The sequence below is a fragment of the Cetorhinus maximus genome, chromosome 15 (assembly GCF_964194155.1).
Source record: "Cetorhinus maximus chromosome 15, sCetMax3.hap1.1, whole genome shotgun sequence".
In the NCBI taxonomy this organism is placed as follows: domain Eukaryota; kingdom Metazoa; phylum Chordata; class Chondrichthyes; order Lamniformes; family Cetorhinidae; genus Cetorhinus; species Cetorhinus maximus.
In genome coordinates, this window is record NC_135893.1 from 82689760 (window position 1) to 82715568 (window position 25809).

The window sequence follows — 25809 nt, forward strand, 5'->3', positions numbered from 1 at the left end:
GACACAGATGATGGGCGAACGGGACTTCAAGTTTTGGATGACCTAAAGTGTATGGCAAACAGTATGATGATTTGCTAGAGATCTCAGGATGGCAAACCCTGGAGGATTATATCTGTATGTTTTATTCTGTGAATTTCCTTGCATTATGCATGCATCCACTTTCAGTTGAAAATATATTCTAGTTTGTTTGCATTTAATTAATATTTAACCACGCAGTCTGTGACTGATTTGGAAATGAATGCTGATAGTAGCTTTTGGATAAAGAAGTGGAGCAGAAGTTGTTAACTTTTTGTATAACATTTCTGTTTATTTCTCACAAATTTGACAGTCAGTTGCTTGGAAATATTCTCATTTCACATTTGCACATTTAAACATGTGGAAAAAAACTTACTACCTGGCATGCGTTTTAGTCGCTTAGGCTATAGGACCAGCTGTGGGAATGGACCATTATCCCAGCAAGGGTTACTGCCTCGGGGGGTGGCAAAAAACTGGTGGATGAAAATAACACCTTTGGCGTGAATCATTAAAGCTTGAACATGACATGTGTCTTAGTTGGGATTGTGATTCTACCATCAGCAGTCTGCTATCTGATATGTTTATTGTCTATTCAATATATTGTCTATTTGAGTAAATGTGTCTTTACAAGGTTTCCATTGTACCTGCACCTGTCTTTGTCTCTGTTTGCAGGTAAAGCTGAGCGGAAAGGCAGGCTCAAAAGCTGATATTATCTGGGTGGAGAGTGGCCTTCTCATTACAGCCACAGGCGAGATAGTTATTAGGTGAGAACTGGATGGGTTGTAGGCCATTTCACTTAAGTGTTGGGAGAGGATTCTGGGGTTTGGGGCAGCATGGTGAAGTGTCATGCAGTTTGCATGAAGGTTTAAAATGTTGTTTATTTTGTTACAGTATCCTGTGACTTTTATAAATTTTCAGTCATGTTTTATATGAAAACCTACTCTCACCTGTTGAATTTAATGACCTGTGCTGAGAGTTATTGTGCATGTTTTGTTTGTTTTGAAAATCATGTGAGTATTGACAACAGCTGGGGCCAAGAATATTTGTTGTCAAGAGATTTAACCAAATTTGACACTGTTGCTAGGATACCAAGGTTTAGTTTACAGCATAATTAAATAAGCTGCATACTTGGTCTTCTATTCTTTTAATTTTTGTAGAGCCTCAAATAAATCCCAAGGTTTGGCCATGAATTGAGAAGATTTGAACCAATTTGCTTTCTGATTCTCAACCTAGAAACAAGTATTTTTATTAAAATAGGAATCTTTCCTCAGTTATAAAGTATATATGTAGGGGTGGGGTGGGAGGAAGCCCAGTGTCGCACTGCTTCTAAAATCACAAGCCTAACTTCAAGAGACCAGAGATCTGGCTGTTCCCCACTGCTCTTCCCCCACACCCTGAACCCAGTGTACATTCCCCCTTTTACTATCCCCACCTGGTGCATACTCTCCCATTTGCTCTCCGGCCCTGTGCACATTTTTCCCCATCCACTCTTTCCCCCAGCCCATCTGCATTCCCTGGCCACTCTCCCCAACTTTGATTTATATCCCTAGAGATTCATTTTATTGGTGAGGAGCCTACAAATAAGAAAAAAGGCTACTTTTATTTTTCACACTATTATTGTAAACAAAGCAAATTACAGTTTTAAAAAATAGGTGTGAATGAACATGTCAAACTGATTCACTTCATGAGATTGGGATAATATTGAAAAAAAACTGACTACTTTTTCTGTGGTTTCCTTTAAGCAGGAACACAGGAGTAAATTCTTCACAAGGAAAAATTCTCCATGATATTTAGAAGATAAAATAGATCACAGTTCATTCAAACAGGAATGGGTAGCTCACCTTATTAAGATTCCATTATTGTGGAACTCTACAGCATACCCTGTTTTTGATACACAAACTTTGGTTCCTTACCTATCTCTGAGAATGTCAAGATGTTGAAGGGTAGTATAGTTCTCATAAGTTGCTGATTCTATAAGCCATGTTTTCATAACAAATGCTAGGAAACTTGTTAGTTCAGAAATTAACGTGGCATTCAATGTAGTAATCCATCAGATTTATGTCTGACTGCAGTGTCAGAGAGTCAGCCTTTCAGATGAGATGTTAAATTGAGACCTGCCTGACTTTTCAGTTGAATGTAAAAAAATCCATGGCATTATTGAAAGACTAACAAGGGGAGTTCTTCCAGTGCCCTGGCCATTATTTATCCCTCAGGCAACTTCAATGTTTGTGGGAGTTTGCTTTGTGCAAATTGGCTGCTGCGTTCCCCTACTTTACAATGTGACTTCATTTCAAAAGTACTTCATTGGCTGTGAAGCACTCTGGAAAATTCTTTATTTTTCTTTCCAACTGAAAAGAGCCAAGTATTAGGATAGTATTTCTCCCAGACAATTTACTCCAGGCTTGGTCATGTTACTTTGCCAGTACAATGCAGTCCATAGGAGGTTTGGACTGATAATGTGCCCAGTAGTGATGATGGTCAGATCTGCAGTCAACCAAATGTGTGGTAAATTAGATGGTAGCAGGATATGAAACTAATCTTGAAAACATTATAATGACAAATAAGTATATGTTCACTTTTTTCGTGGACTGTCATTTAATTTGTTACGTTTGGAGCATCTGCCTAATATTTCACCCTTAGCGTGTTTAAGTGAAGAGTTTTTCCAATCAATTCTACAATTGATAACTTTTATTTACTGATGTCCTCTGTGTCATTTTGTTGATCACAGTCATGAAATTTGGATCCTCTTCTGGTTAGTGTACCTATATTAAATCAAAAGTCACAGTTTTGTGCCAGTTTCATCTTTTGAAAAACTTTTACCCTAACTTTTTGCTATCTGATATAAGAGATGGCATGTGTAAATTGCACTGTGTAATGTGTCAGTGGGTCTTATGGCATCTTTTAATGTACCTACTTTGAGAGAAACAAGATGAAGTGATCTTTCATTAACTTTGTGCTATTTTCCATCAGGCTCTGGGATTTGGATAAAGATGAGAATTACACTTTGACACCAGATGAACACCTGGGGTATAGCACTGGAGAAATCATAAATTGCATCTCTTACTGTGAAAGTAAAGGTAGGTCTGTACCTTGCTGTAGCCTTCTACTTTCTCCACACTGCAATAACGATAAAGAAAATCCACAAACTACAGCCCTTGAGAAATCTTAAAGAATAATTAAGGCCCAAGGAAGAACCAATTCGTTTTTGGCAAAGATGCAAATGCAGATCCTGGAATTTTGTAAAGGATTTGTTAACATTGGGAGATGGGACAAATTGACTTTTTTAGAATACTGTGGATTGTTTTATTTAGAATGTTGTTGATTGTTTTAGAATGCTGTGGATTGTCTCAGCTACTGTGGTGCACTTTGTCACAGCTTTCAAAATATGAAGAGTTTTCAGAGCAGGTTGTTGGATGTTGACTGGCCTGGAGTCTCCTCAGTGAGATGGAAACATTTAATAAAATGATTTATTTTTTCAGCTTTGCAGTTACAGGGCATCAACCAGGCAGGGAAAAGTCTTAAGGAAGAGCCTGTTTTTTATCATTATTCATTCATGGGATGTGGGCGTCGCTGGCTAGGCCAACAATTATTGCCTATCCCTAATTGCCCTTCAGAAGGTGGTGGTGAGCTGCCATCTTGAACGGCTGAAGTCTATGTGGCGTAGGTACACCCACAGTGCTTTTAGGGAGGGAGTTCCAGGATTTTGACCCAGCGACAGTAAAGGAACAGCAAAATATTTCCAAGTCTGGATGGTGAGTGGCTCGGAGAGGAACTCCCAGGTGATGGTGTTCCCATGTGTCTGCTGCCCTTGTCCTTCTAAATGATAGTGATCGTGGGTTTGGAAGGTGCTGTCTGAGGAGGCTTGGTGAGCTCCTACAGTGCATCTTGTAGATGGTAAACACTGCTGCCACTGTCTGTCAGTGGTAGAGGGAGTAAATGTTTGTGGATAGGGTGCCAATCAAGCGGGCTGCTTTGTCCTGGATGGTGTTAAGCTCCTTGAGTGTTGTTGGATCCAGGCATGTGGGGAGTATTCCATCATACTCCTGACATGTGCCTTGTAGAGAGTGGACAGCCTTTGGAGAGTCAGGAGGTGAGTTACTTGCTGCAGGAATCCTAGCTTCTGACCTGCTCTTAAAGCCACAGTATTTATATGGCTAGTCCAGATCAGTTCCTGGTCAATGGTAACCCCCAGGATGTTGATAGTGGAGGATTCAGCAGTGGTAATGCCATTGAATGTCAAGGGGTGATGGTTAGATTCTCTCTTGTTGGAGATGGTCATTGCCTGGCACTTGTGTGGCATGAATGTTACTTGCCACTTGTCAGCCTAAGCCTGGATATTGTCCAGGTCTTGCTGCATTTGGACATGGACTGCTTCAGTATCGGAGGAGTTGCAAATGGTGCTGAGCATTGTGCGATCATCAGCGAACATCCCCACTTGTGACCTTTTGATGGAAGGAAGGTCATTGATGAAGCAGCTAAGATGCTTGGGCCTAGGACATTACCCTGAGGAACTCCTGCAGGGTTGTCCTGAAACTGAGATGATTGACCCCCAACAACCACCACCATCTTCCTTTGTGCGATTCCCATTGACTCCAGTTTTGCTAGGGCTCCTTGATGTCACAGTTGGTCAAATGCTGCCTTGATGTCAAGGGTAGGCATTCTCACCTCACCTCGGGAGTTCAGCTCTTTTATCCATGTTTGAACCAAGGCTGTAATGAGATCAGGAGCTGAGTGACCCTGGCGGACCCAAACTGAGCATCAGTGAGCAGGTTATTGTTAAGCAAGTGCCGCTTGATAGCACTGTTGATGACCCCTTCCATCACTTTACAGGTGTATTGTAATAACCTTGAGTTAATACAGTGTGGCAGAGGTATCCGCTCTACTGAGTACCTGCTTCATTTGCTGCTGACTGTGTTCATTTAATGAATGAAACGGGCAGGACAACTACAGGCCCAACAGCTTAACATCTGTCATAGGGAAAATATTAGACGCAATTATTAAAGACATTATAGCAGGGCATTTAGATAAATTCAAGGTAATCAGACACAGTTAACATGGTTTTGTGAGAAGGAAATCATATTTAACCAATTTATTGGAGTCCTTTGAAGAAGTAACTTGTACTGTGAATAAAGGGGAGCCAGTGGATGTACTGTACTTAGATTTCCAGAAGGCATTTGATAAGGTGCCACATCAAAAGATATTGTGGAAAATAAAAGTTCACGGTGTAAGAGTAACATTGGCAGGGATAGAAGATTGGCTAACTAACAGGAAACAGAGAGTAGGCATAAATGGGCCATTTTCTGGTTGGCAGGATGTAACGAGTGGTGTGCCACAAGGATCAGTGCTGGGGCCTCAACTTCTTCACAGTCCATATAAATGACTTGGATGAAGGGACCGAAGGTATGGTTGCTAAATTTTCTGATGATACAAATTAGGAAAGTAAGTTGTACAGGGATATAGATGGGTTAAGTGAGTGGGCAAAGATCTGGCAAATGGAGTATAATTTGGGAAAATGTAAAATTACCCATTTTGGCTGGGAGAATTAAGAAGGAACATATTATCTAAATGGTGAGAGGTTGCAGAGCTCTGAGATGCAGAGGGATCTGGGTGTCCTAGTGCATGAATCGCAAAAAGTTAGTATGCAGGTACAGCAAGTAATTTGGAAAACTAATGTAATGTTTATTGCGAGGGGAATTGAATGCAAAAGTAGAGAGGTTATACTTCAGTTATACAGGGCATTGGTGAGACCACATCTGGACTAGTGTGTATAATACTGGTTTCCTTATTTAAGGAAGGATGTAAATGCTTTGGAAGCAGTTCAGCAGAGGTTTACTAGACTAATACCTGGAATGGGCGTGTTGTTTTATGAGGAAAGATTGGACAGGCTAGGCTTGTATCCGCTGGAGTTTAGAAGAGTAAGAGGTGACCTGATTGAAACTTAAAAGATCCTGAGGGGTCTTAACAGAGTGAATATGGAAGGGATGTTTCCTCTTGTTGGAGAATCTAGAACTAGGGGACACTTTAAAAATAAGGGTCGCCCATCTAAAACAGAGATGAGAAATTTCTTCTCTGAGGGTCGTGTGTCTTTGGAACTCCCTTCCTCAAATGGTAGTGGGCGGAATTTTATGTGCCTGCTGGCATCGGGCGTGTTCGGCGGAGTGAGTGGACAATATGGCGAGAAGGCCAAAAAATTGATTTCAGGATGTCCTGAAACCGGTTTGCAATCATCGCTCCGCCTGTCAATGGCGGGCCACATTTCCCGCTTTCGAATGTCGGGAACCTCGTTTTAATAGATCTGCATATCATTATAAGGCCAGCCCGCCGAAATCATTTCCCCACACTGGATCACCCACTCATGCCGGCGGGAAAGCATGCCAGTGCAGAACGCATCTTGACAAGTGTGACGAGCAGAAGTCGGGACTTACCACCAGGGCCTTGCTCACATCGTGGACATCTGAGGAGCAGAAGCTGCTGGAGCCTGGCAGCAACAGGACCCTGGAGAAACGTCCATGGCATGCTGGGTGGGTTCTCATGGATATGGCTTTGCCGCGACGCATCTCACAGAAGGTGGAAAGTCACGATTGAGGGTCTGCTTACAACGTGTGATCATCAAGGGGGTGGAGAGGAAGGTCCAGCTGTGTTTGAGAGAGGAAGATGCACCAGGGGTGGGAGAGGAAGGTCTAGGATTGACTGATAGAGGAAGAGATGCCTTGGGGGGGTGCGCAGTGAGGTCATGAGGAGGCTAACAAAGGTCTCGGGGATGAGGTTGGGGGGGCAGGGAACGAAGGTGTTGCATGGGATGAGGGTGGGGGGGAACGAAGGTGTCGGCGGGGTGAGGTTGGGAGGGTGGATCAAAGGCGTCGGTGGGGTTAGGTTGGGAGGAGGGGAGCGAAGGTGTCAGGGGGTGAGGTTGGGAGGGGGAAATTAAGGTGTCGGCAGGGGGTTGAAGTTGGGTGATGCAGTTGCAGCACAGTGGTATACAGCCCTGGGAGTCCTCAGCATTGACTCCAGATCCCATGAAGTCACATGACATCAAGTTAAACATGGAGAAGGATATGTCCTGCTGATTAAAAGCAAAATACTGCAGATGCTGGAAATCTGAAACAAAAACAGAAAATGCTGGAAAAAAATCAGCAGGTCTAACAGCATCTGTGGAGAGAAAAACAGAGTTAATGTTTCGAGTCCGTATGACTCTTCTTCAGAGCTAAAGAGAAGTAAAAATGTGATGAAATTTATTCTGTTTAAGGGGGGTGGTGCAGGTGAAGCTGGATAGAAGGACAGTTATATAGGTGGGGGCAAAGGAGAGATTGACAAAGATGTCATCAACAAAATGACAAAAGGGGTGTTAATGATAGTTGTAAGGGCTAAAGGAGGTGCTGATAGTGGCATTAAGATGAGAAAGCAGAATGTGATAGTAGCAGGACAAGGGTAAGCACAATGAAAAGAACAACATGAACAAGTGACAGATGGCCCTTGTGGGGGAGGGGACGTTGGTGGGGAAAAAAGATCGAAAATAGGATAAAAGGTGGGGATAAAACAATGAATGAATGAATAAAAATAAGTGCTAAAAAATGAAAATTGAAAAGTAAAAATGAATATGGAAAAAGGGTAAAAAAGAAGGGTGAGGATAGAGGAGAGAGTTCATGGTCTGAAGTTGTTGAACTCAATGTTAAGTCCAGAAGGCTGTAAAGTGCCTAATCGAAAGAATTGAAATAAGGAAATCAAAGAGAGGGCGTGAAAAAAGATTAGCAAGTAAAGTTAAAGATAACCCAAAGATGTTTTACCAATACATTAATGCTAAAAGGTTAGTTAAGGAAAAAGTGGCACTATCAGAGATGAAGATGGAAACTTGTGTGTAGATGTAGAGGCTGTGAGAAGGGTTTTGAATGAACATTTTGTCTCTGTGTTTACAAAGGAAAGGGAGGATGTAGATATAGTAGTCCAGGAGGAACACTGTGAGATATTGGATGGGATATTCATAAAGAAAGAGGAAGTACTCGAAGGATTGAAATCCTTGAAAGTTGATAAGTCACCAGGGCCAGATGGATTGTTTCTGAGGCTGCTGAAGGAAGTCAGGGAGGAGATAGCAGATGCTCTGAGGATGATTTTTCCAATCTTCACTAGATACAGGGGAGGTACCGGAAGGCTGGAGAAATGCAAACGTAGTTCCATTGTTTAAAAAGGGATCAAAAGAAATGCCAAACAATTATAGGCCAGTTAGTCTTACATCAGTGGTGAGCAAATTAGTAGAATCAATCTTGAGAGATAGGATTAACTGTCATGTGGAAAGGCATGGACTAGTCAGGGATGGTTAGCATGGATTTGTTAAAGGAAGGTCTTGCCTCACAAATTTGATTGAATTCTTTGAGGAAGTGACAAGAAGCATTGATGAAGGTAGTGCAGTGGATGTTGTGTACATGGATTTTAGCAAGGCGTTTGACAAGGTCCTACATGGCAGATTGGTCAGGAAAGTAAAAGCCCATGGGATTCAGGGTAATGTGGCAAACTGGATAAAAGGTCAGCTTTGTAACAGGAAACAAAGGGTAATGGTCGATGGATGCCCTTGCGAATGGAAAATTGTCTCAAGTGTTGTTCCTCAGGGCTCCGTGTTGGGACCCTTGCTGTTTGTGTTATGTATTAACGATTTGGACGTGAACGTTGGGGGCACGATTGGGAAATTTGCAGGTGACACAAAGATTGGCCGAGTAGTGGATAGTGTAGAGGATAGCCATAATCTCCAAAGCGATATAGATGGGTTGGTGGAGTGGGCGGTAAAGTGGCAGATGGATTTTAACATAGAGAAGTGTGAGGTCATACATTTAGGGAGGTCAAACAGTTACAGGGATTATACAATAAATGGGAATATACTAAGAGGGGTAGATGAAGTGAGAGATCTTGGCGTACAAGTACACAGGTCCCTGAAGGCAGCAGTTCAAGTAGACAAGGTTGTAAAGAAGGCATATGGAATGCTCTCCTTCACTGGCAGAGGTATAGAATATAAAAGTAAGAATATATTGTTGGAATTGTATAAAACACTGGTGAGGCCACAACTGGAGTATTGTGTGCAGTTCTGGTCACCACATCACAGGAAGGATGTAATAGCTCTGGAGAGAGTGCAGAGGAGGTTTACAAGAATGTGGCCAGGGTTAGAAAAGTGTAACTACGAGGAGAGATTGGATAGGTTGGGGTTATTCTCCTTAGAACAAAGAAGGCTGAGAGGTGACTTGATTGAGGTGTTCAAAATTATGAGGGGAATAAATAGAGTGGACAGGATAAAATTGTTTCCCTTGGTGGAGAATTCTAGAACCAGGGGACATAGATTCAAGATAAGTGGCAGAAAGTGTAGGGGGGACATGAGGAAGAAATTTTTTATGCAGAAGGTAGTGGGTGTCTGGAATTCACTGCCCAAGTTGGTGGTAGAGGCAGAAACTCTAAACTCTTTTTAAAAAGTACCTGGATCTGCACCTAAAGTGCTGTAAGCTGCAGGGCTATGGGCCAGGTGCAGGAAGGTGGGATTAGAAAGGGCACCTGGGTATCCTCGGGTTGGCATGGACAAGATGGGCTGAATGGCCTCCTTCTGTGCTGTAACTTTTCTATGGATCTATGAGGTGCTGTGCCTCCGGTTTGTGTTGGGCTTCACTGGAACATTGCAGCAGACCAAGGACGGACATGTGGTCATGAGAGCAGGATGGTGTGTTGACATGGCAAGTGACAGGAAGGGCCATGCTTGCGGACAGACCGAAGGTGTTCCGCAAAGTGGTCACTCAGTCTGCGTTTGGTGTCTCCAATGTAGAGGAGACCGTGTTGGGAGCAGCGAATACAGTAGACCAAATTTGAAGGAGGTACAAGTGAAGTGCTGCTTCACCTGAAAGAAGTGTTTGGGCCCTTAGATGGTGAGGAGAGAGGAGGTAAAGGGGCAGGCGTTGCACTTTCTACGATTGCATGGGAAGGTGCTGTGGGAGGGGGATGAGGTGTTGGAGTTGGGGGTGATGGAGGAGTGAACAGTCCCTACGGAATGCCGACAGGCAGGGTGAAGGGAAGATGTATTTGGAGGTGGTGGAAATGGCGGAGGATGATCCTTTGAATGCGGAGGCTGGTGGGGTGAAAAGTGAGGACAAGGGGGACCCTATCATGGTTATGGGAGAGAGAGGAAGGTGTGAGGGCAGGGGTGCCGGAGATGGGTCAGACACAGTTGAGGGCCCTGTCAACCACAGTGGGTGGGAAACCTCTGTTAAGGAAGAAGGAAGACATGTCAGAAGCGCAGTTTTGGAAAGTGGCATCATTGGAACAGATGTGATGCAGGCGAAGGAACTGAGAGAATGGGATGGACTCCTTACAGGAAGCAGGATGTGAGGAGCTAAAGTCGAGGTAGCTGTTGGAGTCGGTGGGCTTGTAATGAATATTGGTGGACAGTCTATCACCAGAAATTGAGACAAAGGTCAAGGAAGGGAAGGGAAGTGTTGGAGGTGGACCATGTGAAGGTGATAGAGAGGTGGAAATTGGAAGCAAAATTGATAAATTTTTCCAGGTCCAGACGAGAGCTTGAAGCGGCACCGAAACTGTCATTGATGTACTGAAAGAAAGAGTTGTGGGAGGGGGCCTGAGTTGGACTGGAACAAGGAATGTTCCACATACCCCATAAAGAGACAGGCATAACTGGGGCCCATGAGGATACCCATAGCCACACCTTTTATTTGGAGGAAGTGAGACAAGTTTAAGGAGAAATTGTTCAGTGAGAGAACAAGTCCAGCCAGACGGAGGTAAGTGATGGTGGATGGGGATTGTTCGGGCCTGTGTTCAAGGAAGAAGTGGAGAGCCCTGAGACCATCCTGGTGGGGGATGGAGGTGTAGAGGGATTGGATGTCCATGGTGAAGAGGAGGCGGTTAGAGCCAGGGGACTGGAAATTGTTGATATGATGTAGGGCATCACAGGGATCGCGGATGTAGGTGGGAAGAGACTGGACATGGGAAGAGAGAATGGAGTCAAGATAAGAAGAAATGAGCTCTGTGGGGCAGGAACAGGCTGATATGATCGGTCTACCGGGACAGTCCTGTTTGTGGATTTTGGGGAGGAGGCAAAAGTGGACTGTGTGGGGTTGGGAGACTATGAGGTTGGAAGCTGTGGAGGGAAGATCTCCAGGGAGATGAGGTCAGTGACAGTCCTGGAAACAATGGCTTGATGTTCGGTGGCGGGGTCATGGTCCAGGGGGAGGTAGGAGGAAGTGCCTGAGAATTGGCGCTCAGCCTCTGCGAGGTAGAGGTCAGTACGCCAGACAACAGCAGCACCACCGTTGTCGGCAGGTTTGATAATAAAGTCAGGGTTGGACCTAAGAGAACAGAGTGTGGCAAGTTCAGAAGGTGACAGGTTAGAGTGGGTGAGAGGAGCAGAGAAATTGAGATGGCCAATGTCACGCTGACGGTTCTCAATAGAAAGATCAAGAGCAGGTAAGAGGCCAGAGGGAGAGGTCCAGGTGGAGGGAGAATACTGGAGGTGGGTGAAAGGATCCATTGAACGGAAGGAGGACTCCTGACCAAAGAAGTGAGCACGGAGACGAAGGCGGCGGAAGAAGAGTTCAACACCATGCCGAGCCTGAAATTCATTGAGGTGAGGGCACAAGGGTATGAAACTGAGTCCTTTGCTAAGCACTGAATGTTTAGCATCAGTGAGGGGAAGATCAGAGGGTATGGTGAATACACGAGAAAGGGCTGGGATTAGAAGAGGGATGAGGTCAGAGTGACAAGCCCTGGATGGGCATTGGTATCAAAAAATTGTTGGAGCCTGCAGTCCTCAGCACCTGAAAGGAAGAGACAAAGATTCTTGTTAAGACGTCAGATGAGATGAAGATTAAAATGAAACTGGGGACAAGGACAGCTTTGAGATAGGGTGAGATGGTGCTGCTGGAGGGAGAGGTCGAGTGTGTTCATATGGCGGCACATGCACTGAGTGTGGATCCCAGGATGCGGCAAGAACAGCAGTCCGAGGAACTTTGTATGTCCCGGAGGTACCTGTAATCCTGGGTGGATTCGAAACATGAGGGATGGAACTTGAGTTGGAATCCACTTGGGTTAAGTCGGAGACGGAGATTATTACTGAGGAAGGAAATATGGCTGTGAAAGCGAGTTTTGGTAATCACCTTGTCAACCACCAGGAGGGAAATGGAAAGCAATGAAGGTGAACATGCCAAAAGAGACTAATGGAAATCCTGTCGGAGGGAAGAGCAGTACTTCTTCAAGGTAGGCATTCCTGGAAGAGAAGTGGCAGTGAATTAAACACTAAGATAAAAGCAAAATACTGCGGATGCTGGAAATCTGAAACAAAAACAGAAAATGCTGGAAAAAAATTAAGTCTAACAGTATCTGTGGAGAGAAAAGCAGAGTTAATGTTTTGAGTCCAAATGACTTTTCTTCAGAGCTGAAGGGAAGTAAAAATGTGATCACCCCAACACCTCATCCCCCTCCCACAGCACCTTCCCATGCCATCGCAGAAGGTGCAACACCTGCCCCTTTACCCCCTCCCTCCTCACCATCCAAGGCCCCAAACACTCCTTTCAGGTGAAGCAGCGCTTCACTTGCACCTCCTTCAATTTGGTCTAATGCATTCGCTGCTTCCAATGCGGTCTCCTCTATGTTGGAGAGACCAGCCGCAGACTGGGTGACCGCTTTGTGGAACATCTTCGGTCTGTCCGCGAGCATGACCCAGCCCTCCCTGTTGCATGCCATTTCAACACACCATCCTGCTCTCATGCCCACACATCTTTGGCCTGCTGCAATGTTCCAGTGAAGCCCAACGCAAACTGGAGGAACATCACATTTTTTCTTCTCTTTAGCTCTGAAGAAGAGTCATACGGACTTGAAACATTAACTCTTGTTTTTCTCTCCACAGATGCTGTTAGACCTGCTGAGTTTTTCCAGGATTTTCTGTTTTTGTCCTGCTGATTACTCCGTTATTGTGGATTTTTTTCGGGATTCCTTGGTTTCTTATTCTAAAAAAGATCATACTGGAGGCAATGGTCTTTCATTCAAAATACCTTTATTTGCATCAATAACTATTTACAAAGTTTAAATAAGACCAAGACATAGCTGGAGCGACTCCAAGATGTTCACTCTCATCTCAGTGAGTGACATCACTGTGACATAGCTCCTTATGCACATGCTCAGTAGCTATCATTAGAATTAACCCTTTACTCTACATATCCCCACCATCCCCACCCCACCCGTGCGAGTGTTTATCTCTGTTTATTATACACACACTCTCCTAAATCTCTCCCCAAAGTCCCTTCTCTTAGAGGGAACTTATCTTTGGTGATTTCACCAGTCTTTCTGAACGAATACAGTGCTCCCTCTGACACAGATGAGAATCTTGTTGCTCTGAGGTCAGTTCTTGGGGATTGTCACTCGTGGTTCCCCCCATTTGAGGTTCTGTAGGTATGACATTCTCTTGAAGCTTTGGGTACTCTGCCCATACTGTTAGTGCTTTCTTCTCCATTGAATTTAGGGCAGATGTGTTCTTCTGAATGATACCTGACTGTGTCTTGACCAGATATGATCTCGGTTGCTGTAGCTTCTCAATTACCGTACCAGCATGATTTTGGTCTCTGATCTATACCCGCTGTCCCCTTCCAAGAATCGGAAGGTCTTGAGCCCTATGCCTCTGATTAAACGTACAAGCTTGACTTGCTCGATAGGCTTCTCCCTAGCTTTATCATGGTCTCCCACCATGACAGTTGGTAGCAAGGTGTGGGGCAGGAAAGGAAATTGTGAGCCACCAAATGCTCACATGGGGCAAACCCATTATGTGATGGAGTGGATTGATAACTAAGAGAGCAAGCTCAAAGTCGTCAGTAGGGTTTTTATAATGCGTACTCCTCGCTCAGCTTCTGCGTTAGACTGAGGGTATTTTGGGGAGCTTGTGGCATGCCCAAATCCTGCGAAGGATTGGAAGCATTCATTGTCATTTCTGATAATGGACCACAATTTGCCAATGTCGGAATGCTATGTGTAGAGAATATTTTCTTCAAGGAGGTAAAAACAGCTTCAGAGGTGAGGCCATGTAGCTTTTGCACCTCTATCCAGCGGGAATATTAGTCCACAACAAGAAATATTTTCCCTTTATAGTTTATCAAATCCATGTCAAGGCCTTGATGGGAAGGAGGAGGGCAGAAGTGGTTCTTCCTGCTCCTGTCTGTGTATGGCATCGGTGACTTATTTGGAGACCCTCTTCTCTACAGTGTGTGAAATCCCTGGCCACCATACTGACTGCTGTGCACTGGTTCGACACTTGGTTATATCAAGATGCCCTTGGTGGATATTCTGGAGGGCTTCCAGGTGGAGAGCTAATGGTACCACCACTCTTGCATCATATACCAGGAGGTCATCCATGAAGCTGAAAATGGTGATGCTGTTTGAAATATTTCCTCAAGACGGGGTTTCTTAGAATGGGCTATGGCCATCCGTCCAGGCAGTACATGCGAATCTGGATGCACTCTTCACCTTGCCTTTGGGCTGCACAAAATTCACACAACTCCTGGTCTGTTGCTGGCAAGTATTTGGTAGTCAAGGCTGCGAAGGATTCAACTTCTTCTATGAAGGTTTTACCTTCCATTACTGGGTAAGTGGCGGGTATCCTGGACGGTGTATTGGCCGTAGTCTGATATTTACCCTGTATGTACTCCGTAGTAGTGTGGTATCTCATGAGCCTAAGTGGAATCACTGAACCCTGAGTGGCATCTTTGTGATTTTTTTTTCATGTTCAACAGGGTTACTAATGGCTTGTGATACATCTCAATCTTAAACTGCAGGCCCATTAGATAATCACAGAATTTCTCACATGCCCAAGTCGCTACAAGGGATTCCTTTTTGATAACCGCATTGTGCTGTTCAGGCTCGATTTATCATCTAGTCGCATAGTAAGCAGGTCTTCTTTTGCCACCACTTTGGACAAGGAATAGCACTGCTCCCAGTCTCATTGCAGATGCATCAGCTGCCACAATCATGTGAAGTTCAAGGTCATAGTGGGGTAGAACCTCAGGATGTTGGCATCGTTTTGTTTTGATTGAATGACTGCTGCTGATGCTCAGTCCAGCACCACACCCGGTAAAAGATGCCTGAGGTGTTCATTTATCTGGGCTAAGTAAGGCAGGAATTTTACCTAGTTGGCTGACCATGCCCATAAACCTATGTAGCTCTGTTATATTTCTAGATAGTAGGAAATCTTTTATTGTCTTCATATTCTGTAGGCCTGCAATAATCCCAGTTGCTTGTATAATGTGCCCTAGGAACTTTATCGTGGGCCTAGAAAACTCATATTTGTCAGTGAGCATCAAGCCAGTCTCTTGCAGTGTTAAAACTTTCCTAATCCGTTTGTCATGTTCCCGTTTCATCGACCCATGGATCAAGATGTCATCCATGTGGCAAATGATGCCTTCCATGTCCTGTAGTTTATTGGACATTGTCCTTTGGAATATTTCAGAGGCTGACATGATGCCAAATGGCAGACGGTTAAAGCTGTACTGTCCAAAGGGCGTAATGAAAGTAGTTTGGAGCTTTGATTCCTGATCCAATAGTAACTGTCAGAATTCACTGTTCGCGTCAAGCCTTATGAAGATTGTGTTTTTGGCAAGTTTGGCCAAGTTCTCATCTAGTGATGCCATTGGATGTATTTATCTTTCCACTGCCTTGTTGAGGTGTGTTAGATCAATGCAGATTTGAATGGAGCCATTCGGCTTTGGAACTGGTACCATACCAGAGCACCACCTGATTGTTTGGTGACTGGTGAAATGATCACTTGTTGCAGAATCGCTTCTGTCTAACTCCTGACTCTTTTCAGAAGTGGGTGTGCGGCCTTCCTTGGCGTGAATAGAAAAATGGGTTTGGATAGACAAATGAGTCTTGAGCGTAATGTGACACACTATCTTCAGCTTAGCCAAGCCTTCAAAGAGTGTGGTGAATTCCTTCCTAAATTCATTATCTTGTATTTTTGCGTTGACTTCACCAACTTTTATAAGCAGGTTCAGAGCTCTGCAGACTTTTCAGCTCAACAGAGAGCATTCTTGAAAACATACAATGTTTCAGAAATTTCTCTGCCTTCGTATTTTAGTGTTGTATCTATCTGGCCTTGAACATTTAACTTGACCCCTCTGGACCTTGGAGTTGAGTAGAAGATGGTTGCAGTGTCACTTTATTCAGCCATGAAACTCTTTCAGATAACACTGAGACACCAGCTCCTGTGTCTAGCTTGAATTTGGCCAAGATGCCCATTTACATCAATGTCAGCACATTGCTTTCCTGCTTCCTGGTTGTCTAGGTCTTGAATTTTTTGAATGGTGGTTCCTTTAACAGATTTCTCTTTCTGCCTGGTAAATACAGATTTCCTGGAACACGAGACCTCTTTAAAATGGTCTAACGTGCCACACCCATGGCACTGCACGATTCGGGCAAGGCATTCTTCCTGCCTGTGGACCTTCCTACCACCACAGCGGGGACTTGGAAAATGGTGGTTGGCGCCTTTTCAGGGTATTTCTCTTATTGTTACTTTGCTATACTTATGGTTTTACTACCCACAAATTGAACAACTTCATTGGGCCGTTCTTGGAAAATTTCCCTCTCACCTCTGACAAAAGCCTTTCTGCCTCCGCTCTTTGGCCTGTCTGGCCAGTTGTGCAGCTTTGCTTAAATTTAAATCTTCCCGATATTGTAAGAAGTCAGAGAGATTCTCCTCTAAAACATCAACGACTATTCTTTCTCTAATCAGGTCATCTCTTAGTGGTCCATACTCTCAAATTTCAGCTAGGTGGTACAATTCGTTGATGAATAAGGCAGTCCCTTCACCCTGTTTTTGACTGTGCCGATTAAATTTCACCCTCTCTATGATAATATTTTTATAAAGACCGAAGTTTGAGTTAAAGGCTCTGCTGACATCCTCGTAGTAGGCTTCTGTCTGGCTAGCACATTGTCTGCTATGCTCCCAACAGCATATAACAAAGTGATAACTTGACCTTCGTTCTCTTTACTCGCAAGACCTGAGGCGTTGTGGTACTGGGTAAAAAATCTTCACCAATTTTCCCATTGCTCAGCCTGTCAAGGGCCCTCTCTATTTTGAAATGATTCTTGTAGGGGCAAAGTTGTAGCCATTTCTCACCCTGGCTTGAAGTTGTCTTTTCTTGTGTTGCCAGTCTCTGGGCTGCCCTTGTTATTTGGTCGTCTCCAGTGTGGTTGCTGGGTTGGCCTCGAAGTCCTTCACCCGCTGCTCTGTCTTGTTGCTGGGTTTCACTTGAGGGTTTTCCCTCTGTTTTCCACTGTTTCTCTCTGGATGCAGTCACTGCTGCCACCACCTGTTATTGTGGGTTTGTCTCAGGATTCCTTGGTTTCTTACCCTAGAAGAGATCTTGCTGGAGGCAAGGGTGTTTCCTTCAAAATACCTTAATTACATCAATAACTATTTTCAAATGTTAAATAAGACCAAGACATAGCAGGAGCTGCTCTCTGAGAAGCGTCACACACATCTCCCCTCAGTGAGTGACGTCACTGTGACATAGCTGCTGAGCAACTGCGTAAGGAGCCATCATTAGTGTCGACCTTTACTATACAATTACCATCTATTGCCCTACCTCAGCTAATGAACGAGTACTCCTCTATGTTGAACATCACTTGAAAGAAGCACTGAGGGTAGCAAGGGAATGTACACTGGGTGGGGGACATCAATGTCCATCACCAAAAGTGGCTCAGTAGCACCACTATTGATTGAGCTGGCTGAGTCCTGAAGGACATATTTGCCAGACTGGACCTGTGGAAGGTGGTGAGAACACCAAAAAGGGTGAAAAAAACAATTTGATCTCAGTATCACCAATCTTCCTGTTGCAGATGCAAATGTCCATGACAGTTTTGATATGAGCGATGATCGCCCAGTCCTTATGGAGATGAAGACCCATCTACTCACTGAGGATACCGTCCATCATGTTATCTAGTACTATCATCCTGCTAAATGGGATTGATTCAGAACATACCTAGCAGCACCAAACTGGACATCCATGAGGTGCTGTGGACCATCAGCAGCAGCCAAATTGTATTCCACTACAACCTGTAACCTCATGGCCTGGCAAATCCCTCACTCCGCCATTACCATCAAGTTAGGGGACTAACCTTGATTCAGCAAAGAGCGCAGGAGAGCATGTAAAGAAGAGTGCTAGGCATACCTAGAAATGAGATGCCAAAACGTGAAGCCACAACACAGGACGGCAATCATGCTAAACAGTGGAAGCAGCATGTTAAAGACTGAGCTAAGTGATCCCACAAGCAACTGATCAGATCAAAGCTCTGTAGTCCTGTCTGATGGAGTCATGAATGATGGTGGACAGTTGAACTAACTGGAGGAGGAGACTCTACGTGTATCCCCAAATGCAGCTAAATGCACTGGATACAGCAAAGGCAATGGGCCCTGACAACATCCCAGCTGTAGTACTGAAGATTGTGTTCCAGCACTAGCTGCGATTCTAACAAGCTGTTCCGGTACAGCTAAAGCACTGAACATTGTAGAAAATTGCCCAGGTATGTCCACTCCATAAAAAGCAGGACAAATCCAATCCAGCCAATTACTGCCCCATCAGTCTACTCTGAATTATCAGCAAAGTAATGGAAGGTTTTGTTAATTGTATCAATTGAGGTTAAGAACATAGAGGTGGAGGGCATTGATTGGATGGTTACTTAAACTCTTATGAAGAGACAGTGACACAGGAGTAGAGTAGAGTCAGGAGATATATACTGTAATGTTTCACTCTGTGAATAAATCTATTCTAAGTAAACACTAGCTGCGCTTTCTTACTTCATCAACTGGCTATCTGAAATATAACAGTGTAGTTGACAGTGGTACCTCATGGCACTTGCTCAGCAATAACCTGCTCACTGATACTCAGTTTGGGTTTTGACAGGGTCACTCTGCTCCTGACCTCATTACAGCCTTGGTTCAAACTTGGACAGGGGAACTGAATTCCAGAGGAGAGTTGAGAGTGATTGTCCTTGAAATCAAAGCAGTATTCGACCATGTATGGCATCAAGGAGCCCTAGCAAAATTGAGACAATTGGGAATTGGAGGAAAACTCTCCAATAGTTAGTGTCATACCTAGCACAAAGAAAGATGGCTGTGTTTGTTGGAGGCCAGTTATCTTGGCCCTAGGACATCGCTGCAGGAGTTTATCAGTGTGGTGTCCTAAGCCCAACATTCTTCAGGTGCTCCATCAACCACTTTCTCTCCATTATAAAGTCGGATGTGAGGATACCTGCTGCTGATTGTACAGTATTCAGTGCCAATGGAAATACAGATAATGAAACAGTTTGTGCCCACATGTAGCAACATCTGGACAGCATTCAAGTTTGGGCTTATGAAATGGCAAATAACATTTGTGCCACACAAGTCAGGTAATGACCATCTCCAACAAGCGAGAACCTAACTATCTCTCATTGATATTCAATGGCATTACCATCGCTGAATCTGTCACCATCAACAGCCTGGGAGTTATCATTGACCACAAATGTAACTGGACCAGCCATATAAATACTGTGACTACATGAGCAGGTGAGAGGTTGGGAATTCTGCATTGAGTAACTCACTTCCTGACTCCCAAAACCTGTTCACCATCTACACGGCACATTCAGGAGTTTGATAGAATACTCTCCACTTGCCTGACTGAGTGCAGCTCCAAAAACACTGAAAAAGCTTGAAACCACCCAGGACAAAGCATTTTGCTTGATGTTCACCCCTTCCACCTCCTTAAACACTCACTTCCTCCAGCACTAGTGCACCTTGGCATCAGTGTGTACCATTTACAAGATGCACTGCAGCAGTTTGCCAAAACTGCTTGAACAGCAGCATCCAAACCTATGACCTACCACCTAGAAATATTAATGTTGAAATTGTGCTGCAATAGAATACATGCTTTAAGTTTGGTAATTAAGTACAGCTCTCCCTAGTTTGGGAAGGATCAGGGAATCATTGCAATAGTACATAAACCAGTTCACTCTGGGTATGTGGGAGAGTCTGTGACTTTACTTTGTCTTGAAAAGAAACTGTTTTAAGGTACTAGCTAGCTTCTCACTTATTCTTTCTCAACATACAATTATTGGATTTAACAAGAAAAACAAGCAGATATGTGGGAACACCACAACCTGCAAGGTCCCCTCCAAGCCACATTGCATCCTGACTTGGAACTAAATTGCTGTTCCCTCACTATTGCTCAGTGAAAATTCTGGAACTCCCTTCCAACTGCACAGTGGTACCCCACACCAACTGCAGGGGTTCAAGTAGGAGGATTACCACCGCAAGGGCAATTAGGGATGGGCAATATATGGCTGCCCTTGCCAGAGAAGATCACATCTCATGAACAAATTTTAAAAAAAGTTCCCATAACCCATTGTCACTGACCTGAAACATAAACTCTGTTTCTCTTTCATTGCTGCCAGACCTGCTGATTATTTTCAGTATTTTCTATTTTTATTTTACATTAAAAAAATATATTTTTGGTTGAGGACTCTTGCTGTATTTTATAGACTATAGCGATTACTTACCAGAATTGTCATTTTTTTAAAAAAAAATATTCTGAGTTCCATGGCGGCATCCAAGGTCTCTCTCTCCATGTGTATTAAGACCCTGATTGCCAGTGGGTTATCTGACTGTGGGGTCCATTGTAGTAGAGCCTGATCCTTGACTTACTGCATGGCCATTCACATAACCTTTATGCAAGGTTTACGGGATATTAATCAGCAATGGGAACTTGTGCCTCTCTAGCCTGGGGATTCTCTTGTCAATTGTAGTGCAATGCATTACTGCTCTGCATGGATCATTGATTCAAGCTGGAACCTTCCAGGTTTGTAAGGCTCAGTATCATATCAGGTAGTATATTTACCCACCCTCACAAAAATGTTGCTTTTTAAAAATAAATGTTGAAAAGTAAAATTGGAGGCTTATTGAGAAACCATAAATTGCTAAGCCATTCACTGCTTATTGTATGAGGGATCTGATTGGAAGAATAACTTTGTTTCCTAGGCATCATAGCAGCTGGCACCAGCAAGGGGCAGGTTGCTTTGTGGCGAAAGGCTTTGGTCAACAGTTCGAGTGTTTGCAGAATAGAGGGGAAAGACCAATGGAAACTACAAGCTCCAATTGATCTCGAAGGAAATATCATACAGATCAAGGTAAGGGAGGTGAAGAACACACTCACTGTGACTCATTCTCACCAGCAGTGCCACGCAGCACATTCACCCTGCTGCCAAGAGCAAAGGACGTAGTCTTCCACCACCTTGTGTTTATCTGCTCCTTGTTATTTCAGTCACCATTCCTTGGATTCTAGTGCGCATATTGCCTGTGTGTGGAGGTATTTGGCTTAGTTGTTGGACATCACGTGTGGGTCTTACAGTGCAGCTCTTACACTTTTCTTCGCACCAAATGTATATTCAGGAAGTATATCATCAAATGGATTTTTTTTTTCCTGGTGCTATGCATGAGATTTTAGTGGAAAAGGAAATGTTGATGGTGTTCCTGCAGAATATGTCTAAAAAAGATGAGTGAGTGGAGTAATCTCAAAATGGCTCCAAATAGACTTCAGATCAGATTCAGGTCTCGCTGAGAGAGGTTCTTCAATTGTGAACTGTGGAGAAGTGGGAATGTCTGCAGGCCTGCCCCCTCGTGCTGTATTTTGGATATATTCAGTGTTCTCTGTTTTCAAATTAAATTGATAAACCCCACCAAATAGAACGTTTCAGTTAGTGTTTCCCTTGCTGTTGGTTGGGAAGCAAGAGAGTAGCTTGAGGTTATTCTCACCACTCAGCTCCTCACGGACATGGTGGAACCAAAAACAAGAATTTATCAGATGACTGGATGCAAAACTGCTGGCCTGTCTGTATGTGGCTAAGCTGGTAGTGTATCTGCTGTGTTGCACTAGGACACTCATAACACTTATTCTACTGCAGCCTCTGGTACACCACACATTTATAATGCACTTTGCAGAAGTGTTGAATTACATGGTATATGTCTCACACGCAGCATTGGATCCTATTTGTTCCAAGTGTTCAGTGGAGAAAGTGAGAGTTGTCTGATTACTTGCTGCCTTTGGTAACCTGTGTGTATCTACTGTTTGTTTAGTGGGGCTCCAGTAAGAACCTTCTGTCTGTGAACAGTGCTGGCACAGTCCTTATCCTCAGTGAGCAGGTGATGTCTGCTCATTTCAACCAACAAGTGGCAGCAATGCAGGTGGCTCCCAACCAACTGAGCCTTACCTTCTTCTCCTCAGGAAACCAGCAGATGCTCCGTTCAGACATGCATGTCAAAGGGGTTTATGTCACCAAGGTAAGTGCTTGAAGCATATGTTCCACTTCACGTGAAATCAACTTGTTTGTATATCCTTGAAACCTGTGGATGAAACTCAATGTGTGCCAATACATACTTGATGCTGTTAAGGTTCTTAAACAAGATATTACTCCATCACTTCATTTTTTCACATTTTATTTTATTGAAATGTACCTTTTGGTCTGATGGAGTGAGTACATAGTCCTTCATTACTCTGTGTCGGGAGAGTTGAGCCCTACACCCACACAATAATAACCTGTGATCAGAGGATCTTGTGTGTGTGGAAAATTCTATGAATTGAAAGGCACCTTGTGCAGGGATTCAGGACATTGTAGAGTGAAGGTTCCTTATTCTTGGGATGGTCCCTGTGGACATGCAAGACAATCATGTGTCTTGTTACTGTTCTGCTTTTAGTGTCTACTATTTAATAAAGTTTTTGTGAGGTCTGTCTATAATTTTGAGAATAATACTCTGCTCCACAGTTGAATTGTAGCTGTAAAAATGTGCTGTTCGCAAACTTGTTAAGTTGCCATTTTGAAGGTTTTCAGTGCATTATGAAGCAGTTTGCTGTTGGATCTTGACTTGAATTATGACTGTAGGTTAAATTTCTGAGCTGATCAGTCCTGATTTGGAGAACCTAGCACTGCTATGAATGAAACCTCTGTTCCCTGTTGTTGCAGGAAACAATAGCAGTATGGAATGGAAAGCACACGACCGTTTTTGAACCATTTGGGCCATCACTGAGAAATGCAGGTAAAATATCTTTAGCTTTTTCAGGTGAAATCAAGCAGTTACTATATCATAGAGTGGGTAGTGAGTTCCCTGACTTAGAGTCAGGCCATTCAGCCCAACCAGTCCATGCCGATGTTGATGCTGCACTGGAACTCTTTCCATCTTTTCTCATCTAAATCTATTATCGTAGCCATCTATTTCCTTCTCCTTCGTACGCTTGTCTAGTTTCCCTTTAAATGCATCTATACAATTCACTTCAACTACTCCCCGTGGTAGCGAGTTCTACACTCTTAACACTCTTTGGGCGAAGAAGTTTCTTCTAAATTCCTTATTGGATGTTTTGGTGACTATCTTATATTGATGGCCTCTAGTTATGCTCTTCCCCACAAGAGGAAACATCCTCACTGTCTCCACTCTATCAAAACTGCATGAGATGGAAAGTCATTCCCAAACATTTCCAAAAAATCTGTTTAACAACTGAAATCAATTTGCAAACCCTAATAAAGGAAATTCATTTCTTCTACAAAAATTATGAACTAAGTGATTGCCTTTTATTTGAAACCCATGTCCCAGAGAACAGTAATGGAGTATGTGGTCTCTGGGGACTCTGTTGGTGGAATACTTCATGTGACTGGTCCACTTTGCCTCCCATATCTCTTTTCACTGTTACATTTTCTATGTTCTTGCCACTGACAATAATGTGCACTGTGGGTTTTCACCCAGGCTCGTTCCCCTGTGATTCTTCTGTTTTGGCTGTCCATGAAGAGAGCATTTACACTGTCGAGCCAAACCGCGTGCAGGTTCGCACCCTGCAGGTAAGTGGACGTCTTCATTTCCTTAAGCATCAGTGGTGATGTACTCCAGAAGTACTTGGCTGCTGTTCCAATGTTGACATTGTCTTTCCAAACGGATCTCCTTTTTTAAGTTGAGTTTTGGAGCAGTTTGTGCTGTGGGGCATGTTGTAAGAAACGCTTTCTTTGAAGAGTTCTTGTTTGCATTCTGTACTGTTATTGTCACCAATCAACATTCTTCATTGTATGCTGGAATGCAGACAGTGCAAAAATCCTCTCAATAGCTGCTTAAGTAGCTTTGTACTTCCTGTTATAATTGTGGCCTTTATAGCTAATGGTTGTCACATTTGGCAACATAAATAAACCACAGGCCCTCCTATTCAGGTATTAAAAAACCGTTTCGTAAAGCAACCCAATGAGAGCACAAGTAGAAATGTGCAAAAAGTTTTGGCCCTGCTTATTACAATACATGCTTTATCCAACAGAAAGATCAGAAGGTTCTGTTTATTTTATAAGGCAGTGGGTGAGTGGTCAATTTATCACACAGCCCACCTTCAAATTCCTGTTGTGGAAGCTTGGACATCCAAGGATTGACTCTCAACTACTAGCTGTACTGTGCTGCAGCCTAAATGCAAATGTATTTCAACCTGATCTCACAAACAGAATCACAGAATTGGTTGAGCAGATAAGTAAGCTGCAAGGTGTGGTACTCAACCATACAGATCAGAGAGGTCCTGTATTCAGTGCCCTTCTAGGTGGTGATGAAGTCACTGCAGTCAGAGGAGAGTGGGTGGTGGAAAATTAGACAACTTTCCCCTCCTATTTGCTGTCCAGAGATATCTGCTGAAAAGTGGGTGCATGGAAGTCTGTTGGAAATCCAGTATGTTCTGACATTTTTGAACAGTAACTACTTTGATTTTGAAACTGAGTTGTTCTTGCCTAAACCACAGCGGCAGAGAATGTGGTGGAGTCAGTGTAGGAACACCTCTTGACTGAACACATAGAGATGGAGGGGCTCCTCGATCCAGAGAATTTCCCATTCAGGGCACAGTGGATAGAACACACTGAATGCATTACATGGCATAGTTGGAGAGAATGAAGAAGACACAGATCAAACTGTTTTTTCTTTAAATGAATCTGGCAACTATGGCTTTCTAATGAGCTTCAACAACCAGTTAAAAAGTATTTAAAAAAGGATCAAAAATAAAAGCAAAATCTTGCGGATCCTGGAAATCTGAAATAAAAACAGTAAATGCTGGAAAAACTCAGCACGTCTGGCAGCATCTTTGGAGAAAGAAACAGACTTAACGTTTCAAGACCGTATGACTCTTCTTCCAGAGCAATACAAGATACAAGAGCAGAAAATTCTGAAAAAGAAAAGGTAAAAAGACCCAGAAAGCTAATGTCCACATTCTTCCAAATCCCTCCAAACTCATTTTGAGGAAAGTAAATTTCTGCATCTCCGCTCTGCGTAGAATAACTGCTCTATTGTCATGGTGTGAAGCTTGATGCCTTTTCCTGACTGTGATAGTCCTGAGTGTGTTCTTCCTTTCAGGGTACAGTCAAGCAGCTGCTCGTGTTCAATGAGACAGAGGGAAACCCCTGTCACCTTCACATCTGTGGGAACTTCCTGGTGGTGGGGACAGACACATCACATGTGAAGGTCTTTGATCTTTCCCGCAGGTATTGTACACAGTCCTGACACTTGAATTAAACATATTTATAGAGTTTAACCAAAAGGCCTCCCATAAAATCGTACTCCTGTACTGAGGTCACTGCTTTGATGGAACAATGGAAAATGCTGCTTAAAATAAAAATAAAGCTGGAATTAGGAAATAAATAGAAGGAATACTATAATAAGCCAGGTTTGTTGGATATGCCAAATCAACCATGCTGAAAAAGTAATATCCTGGATAGTATATGGGTCCATGTGAAGGA

At 43.5% G+C, this 25809-nt stretch overlaps 1 protein-coding gene across 2 annotated transcripts in view; it reads left to right on the plus strand.

Moving 5' to 3' along the window:
* Nucleotides 1-25809, plus strand: part of ift140 (intraflagellar transport 140 homolog (Chlamydomonas)) — a 142578-nt gene that overhangs the window by 16393 nt on the left and 100376 nt on the right. Inside the window, exons 7-13 of one of the 2 annotated variants that reach the window (XM_078558728.1) lie at nucleotides 688-779; nucleotides 2986-3092; nucleotides 21050-21198; nucleotides 22145-22348; nucleotides 23029-23101; nucleotides 23804-23895; nucleotides 25427-25554. In XM_078558728.1, coding sequence (XP_078414854.1) covers nucleotides 688-779; nucleotides 2986-3092; nucleotides 21050-21198; nucleotides 22145-22348; nucleotides 23029-23101; nucleotides 23804-23895; nucleotides 25427-25554 — 845 coding nt within the window. The remainder of the gene's footprint in view (nucleotides 1-687; nucleotides 780-2985; nucleotides 3093-21049; nucleotides 21199-22144; nucleotides 22349-23028; nucleotides 23102-23803; nucleotides 23896-25426; nucleotides 25555-25809) is intronic. The other variant, XM_078558729.1, reaches the window with a different exon arrangement.